Source organism: Xyrauchen texanus, chromosome 27 (assembly GCF_025860055.1).
Source record: "Xyrauchen texanus isolate HMW12.3.18 chromosome 27, RBS_HiC_50CHRs, whole genome shotgun sequence".
Classification (NCBI taxonomy): domain Eukaryota; kingdom Metazoa; phylum Chordata; class Actinopteri; order Cypriniformes; family Catostomidae; genus Xyrauchen; species Xyrauchen texanus.
In genome coordinates, this window is record NC_068302.1 from 12,434,785 (window position 1) to 12,456,578 (window position 21,794).

Sequence of the window (21,794 nt, forward strand, 5' to 3'; positions counted from 1 at the left end):
TCAGATTGGTTTCACCACAGATCCTCGTGTGGCGCGGTCCTCTCCGTACCCCACTGATGTTGCCCGTGTCGTCAATGCCCCCATATTCCATGTCAATGCAGATGACCCTGAAGCTGTAATGTACGTGTGTAATGTGGCCGCAGAGTGGAGAGCCACCTTCCACAAAGATGTTGTGGTGGACTTGGTGAGTGATTTTTTTTTATTTTTATTTTATTTTATTTTTTTCAAGTGACTGATACACCTTCTATAGAGGCGTTTCTTTGACTACAGACAATTTTATAAGGTTCAGACAAGGTGCTTGAAGTGCTTTAAGTACTTGAATTTGGCTTTTTCAATTTTAAGTCCTGGAAAACCTTTGAAAATAGCAATTTTTACCAAGAGGTGCTTAAATCATTTAATAAATGACATTTATTTATTTACGGAAAAACACAATGATGCACCAATAGACCTCTGATGAATCAGGCAGTGCATAGACCGTGCTGTCACGTGGCACCTGTTACTTTTGGCAGTGCTGTTCAGAATGGGCCAATCACAACTGTTACCAGAAGATTTAAAAATATAGATTTTATAGATACTGCTGTGGTGGATTTAACAAGTATGAATCCTTACAACTATCAGTTTTAATTGAAAATGACTCTCCAGAGTGAAAAAATTAGATGAGCTGTAAAACGTTCTGAGATTTGAATGCAGATCAATGGAGGATTCCGTTTTGTGAGCCGTCTAGTGCCCCCTTCTGTAAAGAAAGCTTTGTGTTTCCCAAAATAGGTTATTTCTGACAACATTATTTAATATTAAAATATGTTGACCAACATGTCCCTTGACTTTTTTTAGTCATGAAAAAGCTTTCAAATAGCAAAAAAAAAATAAGGTAATTCTATAACCTAACCTTTAATGATAAGAAATGGCTCGAATTTTTTAGAAAATATATTTGAAATTGTCAGTTGCCTAAAAATAAAATCCTTGTCGTGGAAGTGATGAACCAGATGAAGGGGACATGTAAAATTATTTATGTAAAAGCATTAGTGCAAGCCTGAACAAGTGTGCAAAAAAGCAAAACAAAATTATTACTAGTAATTTAAACTATTTAAAAAGAATGTTTGCCCCTTAATTTCATGTTATTGGTGTTATCAATGTTAAAACATTTTTTTTATGTTTTAACTTTTTGTATTTAAAAAAAAAAAATTGTGGAAAATAATTAAGGTCAAAGTTCAGAGGCTGCTTAAATATGCATATAGTGATTTTGTTTTTTTTCCAGCATGTTAAAAATTTATTAATTCACATTTTAACTAGTATTTTCACACAAAAATATTTGGTGTGGTACTCCATTGAACCCTGAAAATGTGGTGTTGTAACTCATTTAATCCTCGTTTGTGTTAACTTGGTGTTAATTTGCTTCGTTTTGTGAACCAAAATTAAATGATAAAAGACAAACAACAGCCGCCAAGTTGTCATTTATGAGTAAATATTTATGTCAACATGTTACAAAATGTTTACCCTCAGCATTTATGACTGACATATTACTGAATGGAATATTTCAATATTTTGAAAGTTGGAAATCCCAAAATTTTGAGTGACCAATTTGTAAGATAAGATGACGCAAGACCAAAAGGAGACTGAAACGTCACATTTCAAAGCTGTGAGATTTATTGTTGCAGGAAAGGGAGTTTCCTGCAACAATAAAGGGAATTTGAAAATGTTTAATATAATATTATTTTTTAATCTATTATATACTTACACCAGAAGTCCTCCCACATGACCTCATCCTTGTTTGTTGTGTTGTATGAACTTTTTTGCATGCTCAATGACTAGTGTGACCGCCCCTTCTTTATCTTTTTAACAGATTTTAACTTTATCTTTTGCTTTGTGAAGGTCACATTAAAACTGTCTTGGAAACTTTTAACAACACCTGCATTGCTTTTTCCTACTTTTCAAATGCCTATATTTTATTTATACATTTTATTGATGTACCTGTCTCTGACCCAGAGTTTCAGGAAAATCTTTTACATCTTTATATATTTGATCAACTAGATCAATCGGAATATAAATTGATTAAATGGTTTTTCCACCGTAAATATCACAATTCTTTATACCAATGTTTACACAAATTACAACTGTCCCACAGTTGTGGCATCATTTCCACCACCACTAATAATTTTGCGTACAAAAGTTATTTAAACTCATGAGATCTGAGCGTGACTGCTGTCTGCATTTTCCATTTCCCTTTATGATTTTTAACTAGTAGCACCTAATAAACATCTAGAGCAAAGAGTTTTCCTAAAAATGTATGGCATCATATGTGGACAGCAGGACTAATTTGTGATTTTAAATAATACAAGCAATAGAAAGTCAGATTATTTTAATCAAATTGTTTATGTTTCCAGGAGTGTTGCTTATTCGTGTTTTTGAGATGTTACAGACATTACATCAGAAATTTGCATAATTGATTCTGATTCAAAGTAATGATCAGCATCATCTAATCACTGCCAACCATGTTAAACTAAAATTGTACATTGTAAGTTCTGAATCTATGTGCTGATTAACATTGTCTCATGTGTGCCAAACATGTTGAGTTGTCCAAACATCATCTGCAGCCTGAAACTGAACTTTTGGTCAGATTTTAGGAGTGAATGCACTTACTGCTTAGAAAAGCTATAAGATGCTCCCTATTTAGTGAATGACTTAACCTCCAGTGTGCTGTCTGTCTGCACTAGTCTCAGAAAAGTTTGCACCTTACCCAATACACCTTATTTGCATACTAACTCCATATAAAGTCTCTGAAAGCAACGTCTTTCAGCTTTTGGATGCATCCATTGATTCTCAATGTGATAATGCACAGTAAATAAATAGGATTTCTATGGAAATCTTAAGCACACATTAGTGTACATTGTGTTTCGCAATAAATCTCAAGTTTTAAATATGGCATATCGGATGAAACTAGAGACTCTAATCTTTTGACTCAAACAGGTTTCCATGTAAAAACTCAATTAGTTTTCTTACCAGATGTAGTTTTGTTGGCGTTTCTCCCAAAGACAAACTCTACTGTGATCGGCGCCATGTTGTTTTGTCACTTGACTCTTTGACATATGTCAAAAGATGAACCCTTTACTGACAGCACAGAGTCTCCTGAACTGAGGTCAGTCAGTTTAAATTAATTTAAATGATGCATTGCATATAGCAAAGCCAAAATACAATGCCTACACATGTGTATGCAGTGTCTCGCGAGAATAAAATATTATTTCCACTATTGTCATTTCCACCTCAGAATGTTATTAAACGAAATGCATAATATGGAAATTACAGTTGTTCGTTCAGAGTTGGACATTGATAGTAGACAAATTAAATTAGCTAGTGAGAGTGTGAAAACCGTTTAAAGTCCACAGGGCCATAAGTGCCCATATTTGTATAAACAATCATAAACAGTCTTATCCACAGTAATAACATTAAATACTTGGACAAATGTAAGTGTATGGGATTCTTGCCTTTTTGGTTTAACTATAAACACAGTCATAGTTGAGTTTTGGGCATTTTTGGCATCCATCTGGCATTTCTTTTCCCGTTTAGGTGTGTTACCGACGTAATGGCCACAACGAGATGGATGAGCCGATGTTCACCCAGCCCCTGATGTATAAACAGATCAAGAAACAGAAAGGAGTTCTGCAGAAATATGCTGAGAAGCTCATCACCGAAGGTGCCGTATCCCGACAGGAGTATGAGGTGCGTTGTCAATCAGTTCTGCCCACGACCAATCAGCTGTCTCATATTATTAACTTCAGCCTATCAGTAAAAGCAGGCAGTTTAACTATTGAGAGGTGAATCCATTGTGGTTGGTTTATAATGTGATTTTTATTTATTTATTTATTTATTTATTGAGTTATCTTGTGTCCCAGGCTAGAAATGAGGAGAACTAACCTTTTAAAGCACCAGTTACCCCCTTTGTCTCTGTCCACAGGAAGAGATTGCCAAGTATGATAAAATCTGCGAGGAAGCTTATACTCGCGCAAAGGATGAGAAGATTCTTCACATCAAGCACTGGCTGGACTCCCCCTGGCCAGGTGTGTTTATATACATTTTCAATTATGCCAAAGGAAATTTGTCTGATGATTGTACACAGAAATTAAAATGGCTTTCTTGAAATCACAAGCTCTAATCTGACTGGCTGGCTTTACACAATATCTTTGAGTCAAGGTGCACATTTTTTACTTAGTCCGTCGGAAGGCAAAGTCATGTTTAGAAGATACCAGGCTGCTACAATACGTGCTTCTGAATAACTAGCCACTTAAGTTTGCAAGGTTCATGGTATCAAACCTTTACACAGTATTCAGAGTACAAACATATGTTGTTTGAGGCGCTGAGTAGCAATTTGAGCGCACCTTATGTTCCACTTTTTTCCCAGAGTTCAGTTACAGATTTTCTCACCTTTACATGTCATGTTAAACAACAAACCATAATTGGTCATTTTCTTTGGATGTCTCCTCCGGTAAACATCTGGAAGTGGGCAGTCCTTGGTCGGAATGAACTGTGCACCCAGCATGAAACTAATGACCTGCCATTTTCATGTTTATAGATGGTTCAACATAGTTGTTGTTTGTGTTCAGATTTTTTCACTCTGGATGGCCAGCCCAAGAGTATGAGCTGCACATCTACTGGTCTTTCAGAGGAGGAACTGACCAGCATTGGACAAGTAGCATCATCAGTACCTGTGGAGGACTTTACTATTCATGGAGGTGCACTAGACACAAATTCAATGGCACATAAATGTACACACATTTGTATGTATTCTTAAACAAGGGTATTACAATAATACTTGCTTTCCACTCATATGTACAGGTCTGAGTCGTATTTTGAAGAGTCGTGCTGAAATGATCAAGAACAGGACAGTGGACTGGGCTCTGGGGGAGTACATGGCCTTTGGCTCTCTGCTCAAGGAGGGCATCCATGTGCGCCTTAGTGGCCAAGATGTGGAGAGAGGAACCTTCAGGTACAAAGTTCTTGTAATTCAGTAATTCCAACATGACATGAATGCAGCATTATTGTGGATCTCAGCCTGAGGTGCCAGTGTGAGAGGTTACTGACCTGTTGTTTGCTCTCTTCGCAGTCACCGTCATCATGTTCTCCACGATCAGAATGTAGATAAGAGGATCTGCATCCCCATGAATCATATGTCCTCTAACCAAGCCCCTTACACTGTCTGCAACAGCTCTCTGTCTGAGTATGGAGTACTAGGTATCTAAACACTCGAAGTACACACTAAACCCCAAACCACAGACAATGATGCTTTCGACCGGTCAATCATTTTGCATGTTTTCATAGTGTTGTAGTTTAAGTGATTTATTGAGATTTACTGTCATTTTAAGCCATGTTTTTCATAACTGTTGTCTGAGGGCACTATTTTGCTGCTGTTATTTTTAACAACCATTTTTGCATGATGTCAGTCTTAATAAAGCTCTAAAGAGGGGGCATGGCTAAGCCAACGGATCAGTCTCGTGGAAGTACAACGGCTTACAACACTTTTAAATGAATTATCTCATGTAAACATTCTTTTTCTCTTCACTTTACTTTTAAATTTGTTGTGGTGTTGTTTTTTTCCTTAGGTTTTGAGTTAGGCTTTGCCATGGCCAGTCCTAATGCTCTGGTTCTGTGGGAAGCCCAGTTTGGAGACTTCCATAACACAGCTCAGTGTATAATAGACCAGTTCATCTGCCCTGGTCAAGCTAAATGGGTTCGTCAGAACGGCATTGTCTTACTACTGCCACATGGCATGGAGGGCATGGTAAGACTGCATTACTGACAATTCATACCTCCTCATCTCCTTCTAAAAGTCAGTTGCTCATGACCTTATAAACTGTTTAACGTTTGCTTTTTTATCTGTTTTCTCAAGTTATTTGACATCAGTCTTTTCTTCCACTTTTCTCTCTTGACTTGTCTGTAAAGTTGACTATAAATGAGTTGATATTGTATTGTAACCGGAAGGCTAATTCATCATGGGTTGCCTCAGGAATTTGATATTGTTTGTTAGAAAAGTAAAACAAGGTCTGTGATCTTAACATTACTTCAAGAAACTTTCATGGTTTGTTCTACAACATAAATTGCATACAGTCATACCTCATCATGACTTAATTTTCTTGTGATCTCGGCATAACAAAAAGTTGGTTTTGCCTTTTAATTTTCTCAAAAAACTATACAGTTTTAATTGACCTACAGGATTTACAATTCAACGTTTATTACAAGGGATGAAGGACAATGAGAGCTCCTTGGCAGAAAAGTAAAATGTATTATATGTAAATGTAAAGTTATGTTAAGTCATTAAACTTTGGTTATAAAATATTCATCTGCCCTATCCAAGAGTCTTCTAAACCAGTCACCTATCACATAGGCTAAATCAAACATATTAATAAACACCAGCACGTCACAAACACTTAATAAACGTTTTTTCATCAATATAGTAAGACTCGCTTTCCTCTGCACTCAACAGGAGTCAAGAAGCATGTCTTTCTGTGATTTCAGCAAATTGCAGCTGGCTTGACCACAGTCATGCAGACGTCCCGGTCCCTCAAGTTGGCTGGCAATGAAATTGACCAAACGTTCAGGACAGAAACTAGACAGAAAAATAATAATGACGCAAGGCCTATTTGAGCTTCCGTACATGTGTGTATGTTAGATATTTTCTTTTAAAGCTGCAGGTAACCGGCAAAAAATTGTAATCTTGTTTTATCGCAGCAGTTAATTGACCATTAAACCTTTCTCCCTAGAACTCCTTGGTGTCACCACGCTCCCTTAGGGAGTCATGTATTGAAGGCAAAACGAGTATGACAGATAAAAATGGACAATGGAAATTTTACAAATCAGTCCATCAGAGTACTGGATATAGATTTTTTTTTTTTGTATTGCAACCTCTGGTTTTAATTCTTATTTAGCAACTTATTTTTTAAAACATACAGGGATAAATTCACTAAGAAAGAATTGCACCCGGTAAAAACTTTTTTTGGGGTGGGGGGGGGTTCCACGTGCTCGTTTAATACTGATTCACATAAGGAATTGTGCAGATCAGGCAGCGGTGCAAACGCACCCACAAAATCGCTGCTGAGTGCAATTAGCACGCACAATTCTGATCTTGAGAGTAGATTCTGAGCGCTGTATAACGGAGGATGCTTCAGACAACCGTATTTGACGCACTCTGCATTATTGGTATCCAGACACCAAAATCATCTCATAAACATGCCTAAATTGCGCTTGACTAAACCGCACACCAACATATATGCCAACTTATAACGTTCTTCTCCATCATTTGATCATTATTTGATAAATTACTCCTGATATGATTGGATGAAAGTGTTCACAAACATCTCTTTTAAATTAAAAATATTTTTTGAAGGTGGTTGGTGAATAAGATGTGAGTTTTAGCACTGAAATACCATACGCAAAAAGTTGCGCAACTGTATAATGCATTTTCCCCACAGTGTCTTCTAGGACTGGGTATCACCAGCCACCTTAACGATATAGTACTTATTGCTTTACACATCACAATTCAAGATATATCATGATTTGATTCCAATTAATTTTGGTATATTTCAGTTATAATGTCTATTTTGCTTTCATACAGTATGAAATAAATTGTCTTTCAGTTAACGTTATTATTAATTATACAGGGGACCTTCTAACTTTGTAAACTGAGGAAATATACATTTTACAAATTTAATTTTATCATTAGTTATTCATCATTTTGGTCACATTTTAGATTTTTAAAGTTTTGCATATTCCTTGTATTACATCTATAAATATTCTTTATTTTTATATAAATTGAGCCAAATGCGTGAGCGAGTCCCAGTATGTCCGTGGGAGACAAGGGCTCAGTTTTAGTCTCACTCGGTCCTTGTAGAAGTGACTACACTGAAGAACGCAGCACTCAAAGTTTGTACTTATGCTCTTTGGTCCACTCTATATTGTTTTGTATCAAGCATTTTACACAGAAATGCATAGTTGCACATTTGGACATACACATACAATGAACTGTATGTCTTCAAGCTATATGTGGTAGTCTATTATTCTGTAATTCTTTCTGGTTCATTTTCTGCAGGGCCCAGAACACTCATCTGCCCGTCCGGAGCGCTTCCTGCAGATGTGCAATGATGACCCTGACTTTAACCCTGTAAGACTGCCCAGATCTACCCAACACAACTCTTAACATCTAAAAACAACTTGACAGCTGTCAGGGTTGGGAGGGTTACTTTTGAAATGTATTCCATTACAGATTACAGAATACATGCTGTAAAATGTAATTTGTAACATATTCCATTACTCAAGGTCAGTAATGTAATCTAAATAGTTTGGATTACTTCTTCAGAACTGGTAGATTTTTTTTTTTCCCTTGTTTTGACTATAAAACTGCCAGTACAGTAAGACAAAATACACATGTTAAAAATACATTCTCTGAAAAAAAAAACTAAATATCATATGCAGTGTTGATTCTAAAACAATATTAATCAAACTGATCTTGTTTAAGGATTTTTAGATATTTTTACAGGAAAACAATAAAAAATGATTATCAATAATATGATTTTTGCCCTAATATCACAGATCTTACTAGAAAAAGAATTTACAATCCAGTGTGATTGTTTTGGATAAAAAAAAAATATGATCGTGCCTGGTAACTTGTAAATAGCATGTAAAATTCCTAGAATTGCATTTTTAGCTTAGCGTAAGCTGACAATTTACACAAGGTTTATTTCTATTTCTTGTGCTCCAAACTTACTTCAAACGTACTTCTCTGTCTGCACGTATGAATGTAACTCATCATAAGAAAGTGTTTCACCGCTGTCTTTGGATCGCATAATTTATATGTATAAATGTTTTCCATCTGAAAGGACTTAATATTAAATGAAACAAATGATAATAAAATGCAAAGTAATCTCTTCAGTAATTAAATACTTTTTGAATGTAACTGTATTCTAATTACCAATTATTTAAATTGTAACTGTAGTGGAAGACAGTTACTTATATTTTGTATATTAAATACGTTCACGTTACATGTATTCAGTTAATCCCCAACCCTGACTGCTGTAATGTGACATCTTTGTTAGCTCGTTTATTTATAGTGTCAATCTGGACCAATCCGATTTTACAGTTGGTGGGACTACCCGAAGTGCCAAAAATAGAAACCATAACAATATCTTAAGAGATTTGATTTAGTGCTTTAACCTTTATCATGTTGAGCTTGGTTAGGACATGATGTTTGTATAAACAAAGATTTCATATCTATTCACCGAGCTGAACAAGGTATATGTGCTTTTTATTTCGGCTACAGAAAATCACAGATGACTTTGAGGTTCGTCAGCTGTATGACTGTAACTGGATTGTTGTGAACTGTTCTACTCCCGCCAACTATTTCCATGTTGTGAGGAGGCAGATCCTTCTTCCCTTCAGGAAACCTGTGAGTTCACTTGTCTGAGAGCATCAGAACCATTTAATGATTCATCAAATTAATTATTTGTTTAAATAATTGATTCAAATTTAAATGTAACTTCTCCCCCTTCCCCCTTTTAGCTCATTATTTTCACGCCCAAATCGCTGCTGCGCCATCCAGAGGCCAAGTCTAACTTTGACCTGATGCTACCAGGTCAGAAAACTTTTTTGCATTAAAACAGTCATAATTTAGTAATAAATTATAATTTTCCACCTTGTTGTTGGCCCTCTTTCTGAAAAGCTCGGTTTTGGCATAAGCGCCTCTTAACTACAACGCATACTGTTTTGATTGGCCAACATCATGCAGCCCCTCAAATACAGCCATATTTGAAACTAAGTCAGAAGAGAATGAACCAGCTCCACAACATAATAAAACTAAATGTCAGGGTTTACACATAATGCACATTCAACCCATTTCATCCAAATATATTAAACTGTTCATCTCAAGCACAACTGGTAACACTCACACCCCGTCTACACTGGATGAGAGAGTCGAGTCAAAACCGATAGAATCCATTATAATCAACAATGCCATCTACCATGGAAGTATCATTCCTTCATGTTATCATATGCCAACAACTAAAAATAGCACAGATGGGCAAAAGAACGCTTCCATGACAGAGAGCTTTTCCTCTTCAGAGTTGTAACTTGACACCGCGTCTTTTAAAAGTGGCCTGAGATATGTAGCAAGAGGTCAAAGACGTCTGTCTGTGCATGTTTATGTAGAAAAACATTTAATTCCAGACAGGCACATGAAGGTGTCCTATGTAAGTCCACTTAGGATGAATGTCCCATGACAGGCCCCATCTCCGTGTTACTGACTGAGCACCAGTGGGCGGGGTCAAGGGCGCAATGATGGAAAAATAGGCATTGTATATGCAGATGTTTTTGGTCCTTGTGACATCACTAATTCCAAACAAGCTGTTTTTGCAGCTTGGTTTAATTAAAAATACTCTTTTTATTAAGGAGAAATTTTGAGTTCATGACCCCTTTAAGGCTCAGGGGGATGAACTCTAATCGCTCTTAAGAGATCTTTAACTGTGTGTATTTCTTCAGGCACTCATTTCCAACGTGTGATCCCAGAGGAAGGAATCGCAGCCAAAAATCCCTCAGAGGTCAAACGCGTCATCTTCTGTACAGGAAAGGTCTACTATGAGCTCACACGAGAACGCAAAGCACACAACATGGAGAGCTCTGTGGCTATCACTCGCATTGAGCAGGTACCACTGTCTTCTGTATTCACTCTTTTAGTAAAGGCCTTATCATATGTGACTTGCTCCATTATTTTGAGACAATTTGACCAAGCAAAAATTTTGAGCTTCATGCATTGAAGTAGAAAGGAAAGTCTTTGTTTTTGAATGAAATAATAATTTATTTATTTTCTTTGTAGAGATAAAATTTGTAAACAATTTTTAGACATTATTTGAAAGAATTTGAAGATTTCTTCAAACGTTTATTAAATCTCTAACTCTCTCAACTCTTCCCCAGCTCTCTCCATTCCCTTTCGACTTGGTGAAGGCTGAGACTGAGAAGTATCCCAACGCTGACCTGGTCTGGTGTCAAGAGGAGCATAAGAACCAGGGTTACTATGACTACGTCAAGCCCCGCATGCGCACTACCATCAGTCGTGCCAAGCCTGTCTGGTAAAATCTCCTCTGTTCTTTTAGAACTGTGAATTCCAGTTGCTCTGTATTTTCATAAATCCTCACTCTACCTTCCTGTTTGTAGGTATGCTGGCCGTGATCCTGCTGCTGCTCCTGCCACTGGGAACAAGAACACCCATCTTCTGGAGCTGAAGCGTTTCTGTGACACTGCTTTCAACCTGGACGCCTTCAAAGACCACATCTAAATCTATCCACCAATCAGCAAAGAAAACAAAAACTCTCAAACACCTGTTTCCCCATTAACCAAAAACACCATGCTATTTTATTTATCCCAAATATAATAGACTATAGAATGCAGTTTATCTGTTGTGTTCAAGCACTTGAGACCCACTCTCCGTTCTAGACACACTTTCATGATTATGTGAATACATCAGTCCAAGCTCTGTCCTCATGTATCTAAAATTTTAGTTTAACAGGCTGTTGTTCATTTCAGGCATTTATGCCAGTGTCTCCCAGTTAAACACCAAAAATAAGACATGAAGGGCAGCTGATACAAATTCACAAAGGTTGATTTTAATAAACAAAGACATAATAGAACATGAAATATTCATATATACATGTATAGTATTTAGAACCAAAGTACACTTCCAGTCCTGTTGATAAGAACTTTATTAAACATGAAATCTGTTGCTTCTAAACTAATAGTTATGGGGTTTTATATCATGACGGTTGAGGGGCAGTTTTCTGAGTGCTACTTTTATCCCAACTATCAACAGCTGCATGGCTTTACTTTGTATGTTTGTGGTTTCTTTTCTGTGAGTTGTTTTACTTTGTGTATTGAAAATTGTGGGCTAAATTTAAAATAAGGAAAAGTGTTGGCACATACATTTGCAGTGTCTCATTAGTGAGGAAAAATTACACCATCTGTAACTTTGCACTGTTTTCTGGTAAGAGGGAAAAAACTGTTGCATTTGTATGAATGTATTTATGTAAAAATGTCTCTGAGGTGGAAAGGCTCAATGTCAAAATCAGGATTCTTAGTTGTATGTGTCTCTGTTGAGGCAGTTTGTCTCTGATCTGTTATCATTTGCCTAAAGATTGCATTGCACACTTGTCCAATCATTGATGCTGCCTGGTACAGATGTAAAAAAAAATCTCCACAAATCCTTTTGCCATCTGATAACTTGTGCCATAAAAGCCCAACAGAGCTGCAGTAAGACTTCATATAAGTCAAAAATGTTATCTGTTCATGGTTTCTCTTTTACATAGAAACAGGAAATCATATCCTTTTGGCACTTTTAAAGAGAAGCAAATTATTTTATTTATTTTGTTTTCCGAGGATTAAAAATGTGTCCTCATAACGGTTTAGCTTCATACAATAAACTCAATATCGTCTCAGATTTTTGAAGTTGTTAATTTATTGGTTGTGTAGATAAATGAGAGCAGAGGTGCCCTTTGATTTGGCCCACCTTGCCATAAATGACGGGGGGAGACATGGCATTGATGCAGCTCTTTGTTTTTAATTAATCTTTTTGTATTATTATTATTTTATTTGTTTTTTTTTTTTTTTTTTTTTTTGCATTACAAAAACTAGCTTATTTGAAAAGTAGAGAGTGATTTTATGTTTAAGAATGTATATGCATAACCTTTAAATAAGTGCTGTCTGAAAGTTCGCTCCATTGGCCACACCAAAATCTTCACTATGATTGGCCAGCTCCAAAGTCGGAGGTGGGCATTCAATACAGCCAGACAGGAGCGGGAAATGTAACGGTGTCAAGAAATGACGGGTGGACTCGCGGAACAGTGTGTACCCTAAATGAAATATGGCGTGAACGCGCACTATAGCCTACGTTGTGCATCATTTCATTTCCGCGTCACCCTAAATGAAATATGGCGTGAACGCGCACTATACGTTGTGCAGCATTTCATTTCCGCGTGAACGCGCACTTTGTGCAGCAATCCATTTCCGTGTGAACGCGCACTCTACGTTGTGCAGCATTTAATTTCCGCGTGAACGCGCACTATACGTTGTGCAGCATTTAATATCCTCTTGAACGCGCACTATACGTTGTGCAGCATTTAATATCCTCTTGAACGCGCACTATGCGTTGTGCAGCATTTCATATCCGCGTGAACGCGACCACTGAAGTGCACCTGTGAAGCGGGTTTGATAAAGTCAGGTAAGGGGGCATTTCAATATAAACAACAGTTCCATTCACAACAAACTCCACAAAACATTACAACAAGCACTATTAGTGAACAGATCAGGACTCTCAAAAATCCCTTTTCTGCCCTGCCAGCAGTAAACTAATTATTCATATTTAGTCTTCTTATAAAACCCGTTTTGGAGTGTATATCTGTGTGCATGTAATTCGTTTGTCAAACGTGAGGATATCTCGTTTAGCTACTTGCAACTATCTGCCTAAAAACAGATAGCTGCAAGTTTCAAATAACCATAAGATAAAATGCCATATTTCGGCAGGTTCTTAATCAGAATCATATTTTGGAGTTAAAGAAATTAACAGGCCTCTCAATTTGTTAATTTCCAGAAATGTGCTTAGTAGCTTTTATTTCCTTTCATAATGTAATGCATTCAGCCTTAATTCATTGCCTTTTAAGAAAAGAAGCAAAAGTACAGTTCAAGTTTTTAATATCACAACAGGAAAAAAGCTTTAATGTCAAATAAAGGTAAGTAGGCCAAAAGCATTTAGTATGCAAAAACATTTTGCAGCAATGTTTAATTAAATAATCCTATTACATTTAGCAGTCCCAATAAATGGTCATACTGAGTGAAATCCAGGACAATGTGTAGCCTAGGTCAATGATAAGAAATATCTTTAAAATATTCCTTGTCACAAAACAAAAAAATATCTTGATAGTATTATGTCATGTCATTGTATCTCTCCAAAACTGCACAAAAGAAACTGTAACCTGAGACGCTTACATTTTTAGCAGACATAAATTCAAAGTGACTCACAAATGAGAAAGAGACTCAACATCCATAAAAAATTATATTGAAATCATTTATGTGCATTGTGCAAGTATAGGACACTTGATGATTTTAGAGTTCTGTGTGTTTTGCAGTATTGAATTTAAAAAAAAATACAGTTTATATATACAACGTTTACGTCTGGACCACTGCCCTCAACCAAGTTTGATTTTTGGCCCTTCATAGGAAAAAGTTTGGGCACTTCTGCACTAAAGTGTGCAATATATGCATGAAGAATGCAAATCACCAAAGATTCTTAGTATAAAAGGATTTAAATATTGATTTGATTCTCACCCACACCTGTCATATAACTTATGAAGACATGGATTAAACCACTGGAGTAAAAATATTTGTTTGTGTTCTGCAGAAGGAAGGAAGTCATACACATCTGGTATGGCATAAGGGTGAGTAATGATGAGAGAATTTTCTTTTTTGGGTGAACTATCCCTTAAACAGCTCCTTTGTGTTCCACGCAAGTAAGAAAGTCAAACAGGTTTGGAACAAATTTTTTGGAGAACTATCCCTTTAATCTGACATGGGTGTCATATTTATATCCAAAGTGACATGTGCATTTTCATGGTATTTTTGTTTTGAGGAGGTCACCAACTAAAGCCCTATTATGATAGGTGTGGGTGAGAAACAGATCAATATTATGCTGCTGCTGCGAAATGTAGATTCAACAATAACCTCTCAATATATATATATTTTTTATTTTTATTTTTTTCAGGTGGGTGATGACGTCAAACATGTCCACAAGAATATAAGTACGCAAAAAGAACGGACATTGAGAAACAGCCCTTTTTTACTCAAAATCTCCTCTTTCACTTTCACATGCTTCGTGGATATTGCCACCTACTGGGCAGGGAGGTGGATTTATAGTAAAAAAAAAAAAAAAAAAAGTACTGAAATATTGATCTATTTCTCATGCACACCTATCATATCACTTCTGAAGACATGGATTAATCCACTCAGTCATATTGATCACTTGATTTTATTATGCTTTTATGTGCTTTTTGGACCTTTACAGTTTTGGTCACCATTCACTTGCATTGTATGCACCAACAGAGCTGAAATATTCTTCTTAAAATCTTTGTTTGTGTTCTGCAAAAGAAAGAAAGTCATACACATCTGGGATGGCATGAGGGGCAGTAAATTATGTGAGAATTAATTTTTTGGGGGTGAACCATCTCTTTAAGGCTTGCGTCAATGCCAGTTTGTAATGATGATATTTCATTGGTTTATATTCAAACACTCTGATTGGATGGAGACCGCTTTATGGCGTCTCTTCTGGTAACTATATAGCTCATCGGCCTTCATCCGGTCTTTTCTCCATCTCCACCCGTAAAAAGCGGTCTCCTTGCTTCAACTCCAGCATCATCTAAACGCAGAGGGATCTTTAGCCATGGCAAGGCCCAGAGTTTTCTTCGATGTCACCGCCAACGGCAGCCCACTCGGAAGAGTGGTCATGGAGGTAGTAACACATCTGCAACATTCATTGATTGTTGCAATCGTCTGATTGTTGAAACGACCGTGTAATTTTCCACTCGAGAGTAAGTTTGTGCGCGCCTTTGAATCGGTTGCAACTCTTACAAAAGCTCGTCTTGAGTGAAGCTCGTGTAAAGACATCATGCACACTCTGTGCTGCAAAACTTGATCTTGAATACCGTTATGCTCCAGGGGTGTGTGCATTTAATAATTATACTATTTTCTGGTCAGACAACTTTGATTAAATCATGAGATTTTAAGGAAATAAATCCTAGTCAAACAAGTTGTGCATCTACTTAGTAAATTAAAGTAGGACCTTTAAGTGTTTTCATGCCTAAAGGTGTCATGCTCTCCAAAAAGCGATTCACATGATGCTTAAATTGGGGATTTATTGAATTCGAGTGTACCGTTTTAGGGGCATTGCGAATGGGTGCAATAGTGGTATCCGGCAGTATGTAGTGTTTTGTTTTTAAAACGCATCATTCATAATTTACAACGTGGTTCTGTTGTGAGTTTAGTTCTGCATATCGGGACGCTTAACTGTTGATGTAAAGGTGCTTTTAATGGTATTTGGAAGAATCAGCAAACCTGTTCTGCAAGTGAAGCTGCGATAATAATCTTAGAAATGAATTGCCAGTCGTCATTTATTTATACAACACGAACAACTCTCCTAAAACAAGTATATATTTTTAGCTCATGCAGACATTAATCACTTTATTGCATTAATAGTGACATCATTCTAGTTTAAGGGCCAGTGAATTTATTATTCTAAATCAGCGAAGTGGTTGATAGCTGGCCGGGTGGACACAGATTTAGGGCTTAGTTTGGGGAAAACTATGCGGAAAGGTCCCATGCATTGAATGAATGGGCAGTCCCTGTACCGCGAAGGCGAGTTTAGCCAATAGGCCCAAATTCTGCGCCTCGCCCCTCAAAGCAACTGCGGATCTCCGTTTGGATGTGATCTTAAAACGCTGCATTCTCCCTGTCCGTGGGATGCAGTTCGTGTAGTCGCGTGCTTCCTAATTGGGAGTTGTTTTCCATGTTCTGGAAAGTTCTCCATGGGAGGGGGCCGTCTTTGAGGCGATGCGGAAATTTCCATATAGCCGCTATAATCGTAAACCGATGCATTCTTTGCATTACGGCGCGGTTTATTTCTGTTCCGTTACGCGTGGTATTTCAGGCTGTTAGATGTGACCGTATTATTATTATTATTATTATTATTATTATTATTATTAAAATCGTCTTGTGATGGATTAACAAACCTAAGTTTCACATAACATTGGACTTGATAAAAGTAAAAAAATTTCAAACCGGCCATTTTGATGCATAGTTTCGTAAAAACCCGGATGTCACATGAACATCATCTTATTTGCCCTATTGCATAATTTAGTATTTAGGCGAAAAGCACATATTATGCTGCTTACTTGCACTGTAGCCTACTTGCTTTGACCATGTGTTTTCCTTCCACCCACATTGTAATTTAACTACTGGCTGTTGTGTTGCCTTCGAAGACGATATTTAGTCCAAGATGGACCAATTGCATTAAAATGAATGGGAACAATTGTAACACCCAATATGGCGTATGTAGAAAGGAAGGAGCCAATCACCTTTTAGATACAGACATCACCTATCATAGTTTTTTAGTGTAATCTGAGCTAAAGAAGCAGTATTTGATATCATTCAGATTTTACTTCTGATTTAAAGTGTTCTTTTAATCTTTGTTTTAATCGTTTTGCGTTCCCTCAAAATATAAGTGAATCTGTCCCTGTCCCATAAGACTACAAAAGGAACACCCACTTCATGACACGCCCACTGAAGTAACTGATTCTGTTGGCTACAAGACTATGTAATCGCTGTATGATTAATTTTCCCTTTACTCTTTAAATATGAAAGAGTAACTTGAATTGTCACATATTATTAAACGGAAGTTATAAATGGTAAACTGAACATGTTTAATACAAACTTTTGTGGATCTAATCTTGAAGGTGTTCTATAATTTCTGCTTGTTCAATAATAAAAGATTTAAATGTTTAGAAACCTTTATCTGTTCTGTTTTCTTACAAGCTCATTGGTTGGCCTATTAGCTTAGCATACAACTAGCTTCTCTTTCATTAAAATCCTCCTCACTGTCACCACCTTGTGGTTTGGTGGTATGATTGAATTCTAAAGATCTTTTTAATTTGCTGTGTATTTAATGATTTTACAAACTTCAGATTTTTTTAAATCTTTATGGTTAGGTTTAGAATTATGGATGGTTGAAGGTCTAGGGTTGCTGCAGGACTCCAAATAAACACAACAAACAGTGTATGAATGTGGCATCTAACTGTACCAAGACAAGGATTTCTCTGGTTGTTTGGAGGGGGTGTGTCTTTTAGTAGTGTTGTAGGATGCATGCAGACCCCTCCATTTGTTTTGCATTCCCTCATAATGAATGTATCATGGTTTTACTAAAATAACCATAATTTAACCTTGATATTCATAGTAAAACCATGGTAATACAAGAAAACAAAAGCTATGGTAATAAAAATAAAATTTGTGGTTATTTTTTAGATTTTACTAAAGTAAATACAAGATTAACCATTTGTTAATCTATAGTAAAACCATGGTTACTATATGGATTAATTATACTGTATAAAAACCATTGTTTCTCCACTACAAATATATAATATATACATGCATACATTAGTTAACTTTTCATAGTTACTACAATTGTACTATCGTAAAACCATGGTTCCTGTCAAGATAAAAATGGTTAGCCTGCAATAGTTATGGTCACTACAATATTACCCTAGAAGAAGAAAAAAATCTACCAAAACTTATGGTTTCTGCAATATTGGTAGCACTTTATTATAAGGTTACATTAGTAAATGCATTAGGTTTCATTAACTAATAATGAGCAATATGTTTTGTTAATGTTAGTTAATAAAAATAAAATGTGGTGTTTTGTTCATAGTGCAATTAACTAAGGTTAAAATGTACAACTTTTGATTTTCAAAAATCATGTGTTGGTATTAACATTAACTAAGATTAATAAATGCTGTAAAAGTATTATTCATTGTTAGTTCATATTAACTAATGTTGTTAGCAAATATAACCTTATATCAAAGTGTTATCACAATATAACTATATATATATATATATATTTTATTACCATAGTTTTTCCTGTCGCTATGGTTTCACTAACATAAACTATGGTTATTGTAGTAAAGCCAGGGTAAACGTATCGTGATGGCATGTGAAACTTATTCAGAGGGAACCCAAACTATTTCAGAAAACAAATTCCTGCCCTGTCCTCTAAGGGGCTCCGTAGAAAATAGCTTGCCCAGGAGTGTTACAAAGATTGCTGCAGAGTGGAGTGACTTGCCTTGAAAGGGACTTTAGTAGCCTACAGCGTGATCACATGTGCAGATGCATTCCAGTGAGACACTTGTCCTCTCGCGCAAGCAGTTTCCCAGTTTGTTGCATACAACGTGATCATGCAACTGTAGTGAACAGTTGTTTAAAAAATGTACCTTTTTCATTTTAAAGTGAATATGCCTTTTATTTCAAGTGTCCTTATACAATTTTCTGTTTGTTTAAACAGCTGAGAGCTGATGTTGTACCCAGAACAGCAGGTACTCTTCCTCCCCCCCCGGTTTTAATTTAATTTTGTTCAAGTTTGATTTTGAAGCACTTATCACTCTTAATCTCAATCCCTTTTAGAGAATTTCAGGCAGCTGTGCACAGGACAGCCTGGCTATGGCTACAAAGGATCCATCTTCCACCGTATCATCCCTAAATTCATGTGTCAGGTATGAAATATGGATAATGTGTTTTGCCATGTATTTTTGCTTTTTGCATGTCTGTACATTCCATTACTGCTTTAAAAGGTGTGCATAATTGCTCCATGCTTGTTTTTGTTTTATCTCACAACTGCTAAGACTTGATGCTGTGCAGTGAGATTTTGCCTAAGGTTTACCATACTGTTATAATGTAAATCTTTTGGATACAGGGTGGTGACTTCACAAAGCACAATGGAACTGGTGGCAAGTCCATTTACGGCAACAAGTTTGAAGATGAGAATTTTACACTGAAACACACCTGTCCTGGTATTCTGTCTATGGCCAATGCTGGACCCAACACCAATGGTTCCCAGTTTTTCATCTGCACAGAAGTTACTTCATGGTGAGTTAGTCAAGCATGCATGAACACAGTCATACATGCTTTTGCAGGCTTGATCCATAGTATAGTGAATATTGTTTTAAATTTAACCTGTGTGACCTGACCTCTTCCCCCAGGCTGGACGGCAAGCACGTTGTCTTTGGACAGGTTGTGGAAGGCATGGATATTGTCAAGAAAATGGAGGGTTATGGCACCAGAAGTGGAAATACAAGTGCCAAGATTGTCATTGCTGACTGTGGCCAGCTGTAAACGCCAACTTTCACCCAAACCCTAGTCTGAGTGCGCCCTCTTCTGAGTCCTGCCGCTAACTGCAACATTCCTCCAAAGTTTAATAACCCCCTCAGTCCTCCATTTATTTTCCTTTGACAAGTTACCCTTTTGCCGTTTTCATTTGCAAATGAGTTACTGTAGGCTTATTTGTCAAAATTTGGAAATAAAAGTATTTGGCCTTTGCTTCAGTTTTTATACCTTCCGGGTTTCTTTTGAAGCTTATTTATATGCATTTATGAATTCGTGTTTAAGGTCCTCTAGATAAAGCATTTTCTTATGAATTAGGAGATTTTAGCTCATTTTTATTTCAGTTTGTTCAAAACTGTCCATTTGTAGTTAAGGACGTGGTCACTGCAATTGGTTTGTTGCCTTATTGTTAATCAGCATAATGTTGTTCTTGTCTTTTGGGGTAATGCTATCTGCCCAGCTGGCAAATGTGTAATCTTGGCTGCATGAACAATGGATGCCAATGTATAGTTGACCTGTAACACAATCAGCAGAGGCTGCTTTGCCTGTGTGCCAAATGTTATTCATTACATCACATTTTATTCAGGATTAATGTGCTTTTTAAAAACGTTATGCTGATTTGGCAAACTTTTATTGAAACATGAATCCATTAACTGAATTTGTACAAGGTTCTAAAATTGTCAATTACCATTTTGATTATGTACATTTTCGGTAGTAAAGACTTAAATTGCAATAATTTCTTGAGATTATTGAAGGTGTTATTCAATATGGGGTAAACAAGAATTACTTCACTGTCAAAAGATGCTGAAATGTACCGAATCCAGCTGGTGTGGCCTGGATTTGTTATTCTAGAAGAAATGAATGGCAGTGCTTCGTACAAGCCATTACCTCATTACTAGACTGCTCTATGACCTGATTTGGGTGTGGTAGGGGAGATATCCAGTGAACTGAAAAAATGTAATTCTTCAAATGCCCAACAGAAGTCGCTTGAGTCATAATATTTTAAAGTGATAGTTCACCCAACAAAAGTCATCACAGATGTGTAGTACTGTTCTGCTAAAAACATATATATATATTTTGAATATCTCAGTTCTGTAGGTCCATATAATGCAAGTGAATGCTGACCAAAACTTTGAAGGTCCAAAAAGCACAAAGGTAACAAAAGTTATCCGTAAGGCTTGTGGTTTAATCTATGGCTGAGTTCAGAATGGCATACTATTAATACTGCTATATCTTTTTTTATTTATTATATAAATGTCCACTTTGAAACCCCTCCTAACTGCTCCTGTAAGAGTTCTTTTGTTTTGCTGATTCGCTCTGATTTCCTGCGTTTAATTATCTACTGAGCAGGGAGGTGCATTTTTAGTGAGGGAAAAAAAGAACTTGAGTTCAATACTAGTTAACCGCATTAGTGTCAATGTTGAAAACCACACAAATGTATTTCAACTAGTCCTTTGTTCTCATTTATTTAAAACAAAAAACATCTATGTGGCTCTTACAATGGTTACAAAAGAAAAGCCACAATATCTTAACATGCATGTGATAAAATCGCTACTAACCTTTTCTGTGCAATGTCATATCCAATTTTACAACTTTGTTGCCAAGACGACGCAACTAAATTAACTGTAAAATTATGATTTAAATTGTTTTTTTAAACGTGGTTTTAACAGAAGAATCAATGTGTGTTTTATTAAATTATAAACTTCACATTTCTGCCTTTTAAATCCTCAAAAATTGGCCCCCATTCACTTCCATTGTAAGTGTCTCACTGAAACCTTGTTCAAGGTACTCCTTTTGTCAGATTGTTAGTGTTTTTCACAATAATTGCGTGACTTATGTACTCGAAAGTATTTTGAGAC

General features: G+C 36.4%; 2 protein-coding genes across 4 annotated transcripts in view; both read left to right on the plus strand.

Moving 5' to 3' along the window:
• LOC127620897 (2-oxoglutarate dehydrogenase complex component E1) overlaps positions 1–12,478 on the plus strand; it is a 45,220-nt gene extending 32,742 nt beyond the window's left edge. For all 3 annotated transcript variants that reach the window (XM_052094241.1, XM_052094239.1, XM_052094240.1), the window contains 13 exons: positions 5–184; positions 3,562–3,714; positions 3,950–4,052; positions 4,596–4,724; positions 4,828–4,978; positions 5,096–5,223; positions 5,592–5,770; positions 8,075–8,146; positions 9,302–9,427; positions 9,541–9,613; positions 10,516–10,679; positions 10,948–11,102; positions 11,188–12,478. In XM_052094241.1, coding sequence (XP_051950201.1) covers positions 5–184; positions 3,562–3,714; positions 3,950–4,052; positions 4,596–4,724; positions 4,828–4,978; positions 5,096–5,223; positions 5,592–5,770; positions 8,075–8,146; positions 9,302–9,427; positions 9,541–9,613; positions 10,516–10,679; positions 10,948–11,102; positions 11,188–11,308 — 1,734 coding nt within the window. In that variant the 3' untranslated portion in view covers positions 11,309–12,478. The remainder of the gene's footprint in view (positions 1–4; positions 185–3,561; positions 3,715–3,949; positions 4,053–4,595; positions 4,725–4,827; positions 4,979–5,095; positions 5,224–5,591; positions 5,771–8,074; positions 8,147–9,301; positions 9,428–9,540; positions 9,614–10,515; positions 10,680–10,947; positions 11,103–11,187) is intronic.
• Positions 12,479–15,332: 2,854 nt separating this feature from the next.
• Positions 15,333–20,156, plus strand: LOC127620906 (peptidyl-prolyl cis-trans isomerase-like). The gene is made up of 5 exons (XM_052094251.1): positions 15,333–15,523; positions 19,121–19,151; positions 19,240–19,328; positions 19,529–19,701; positions 19,815–20,156. Exons 1-5 carry the CDS (start codon positions 15,455–15,457, stop codon positions 19,945–19,947), a joined length of 495 nt encoding a protein of 164 aa, XP_051950211.1. The 5' UTR covers positions 15,333–15,454; the 3' UTR covers positions 19,948–20,156.
• The last annotated feature ends 1,638 nt before the right edge of the window (positions 20,157–21,794 follow it).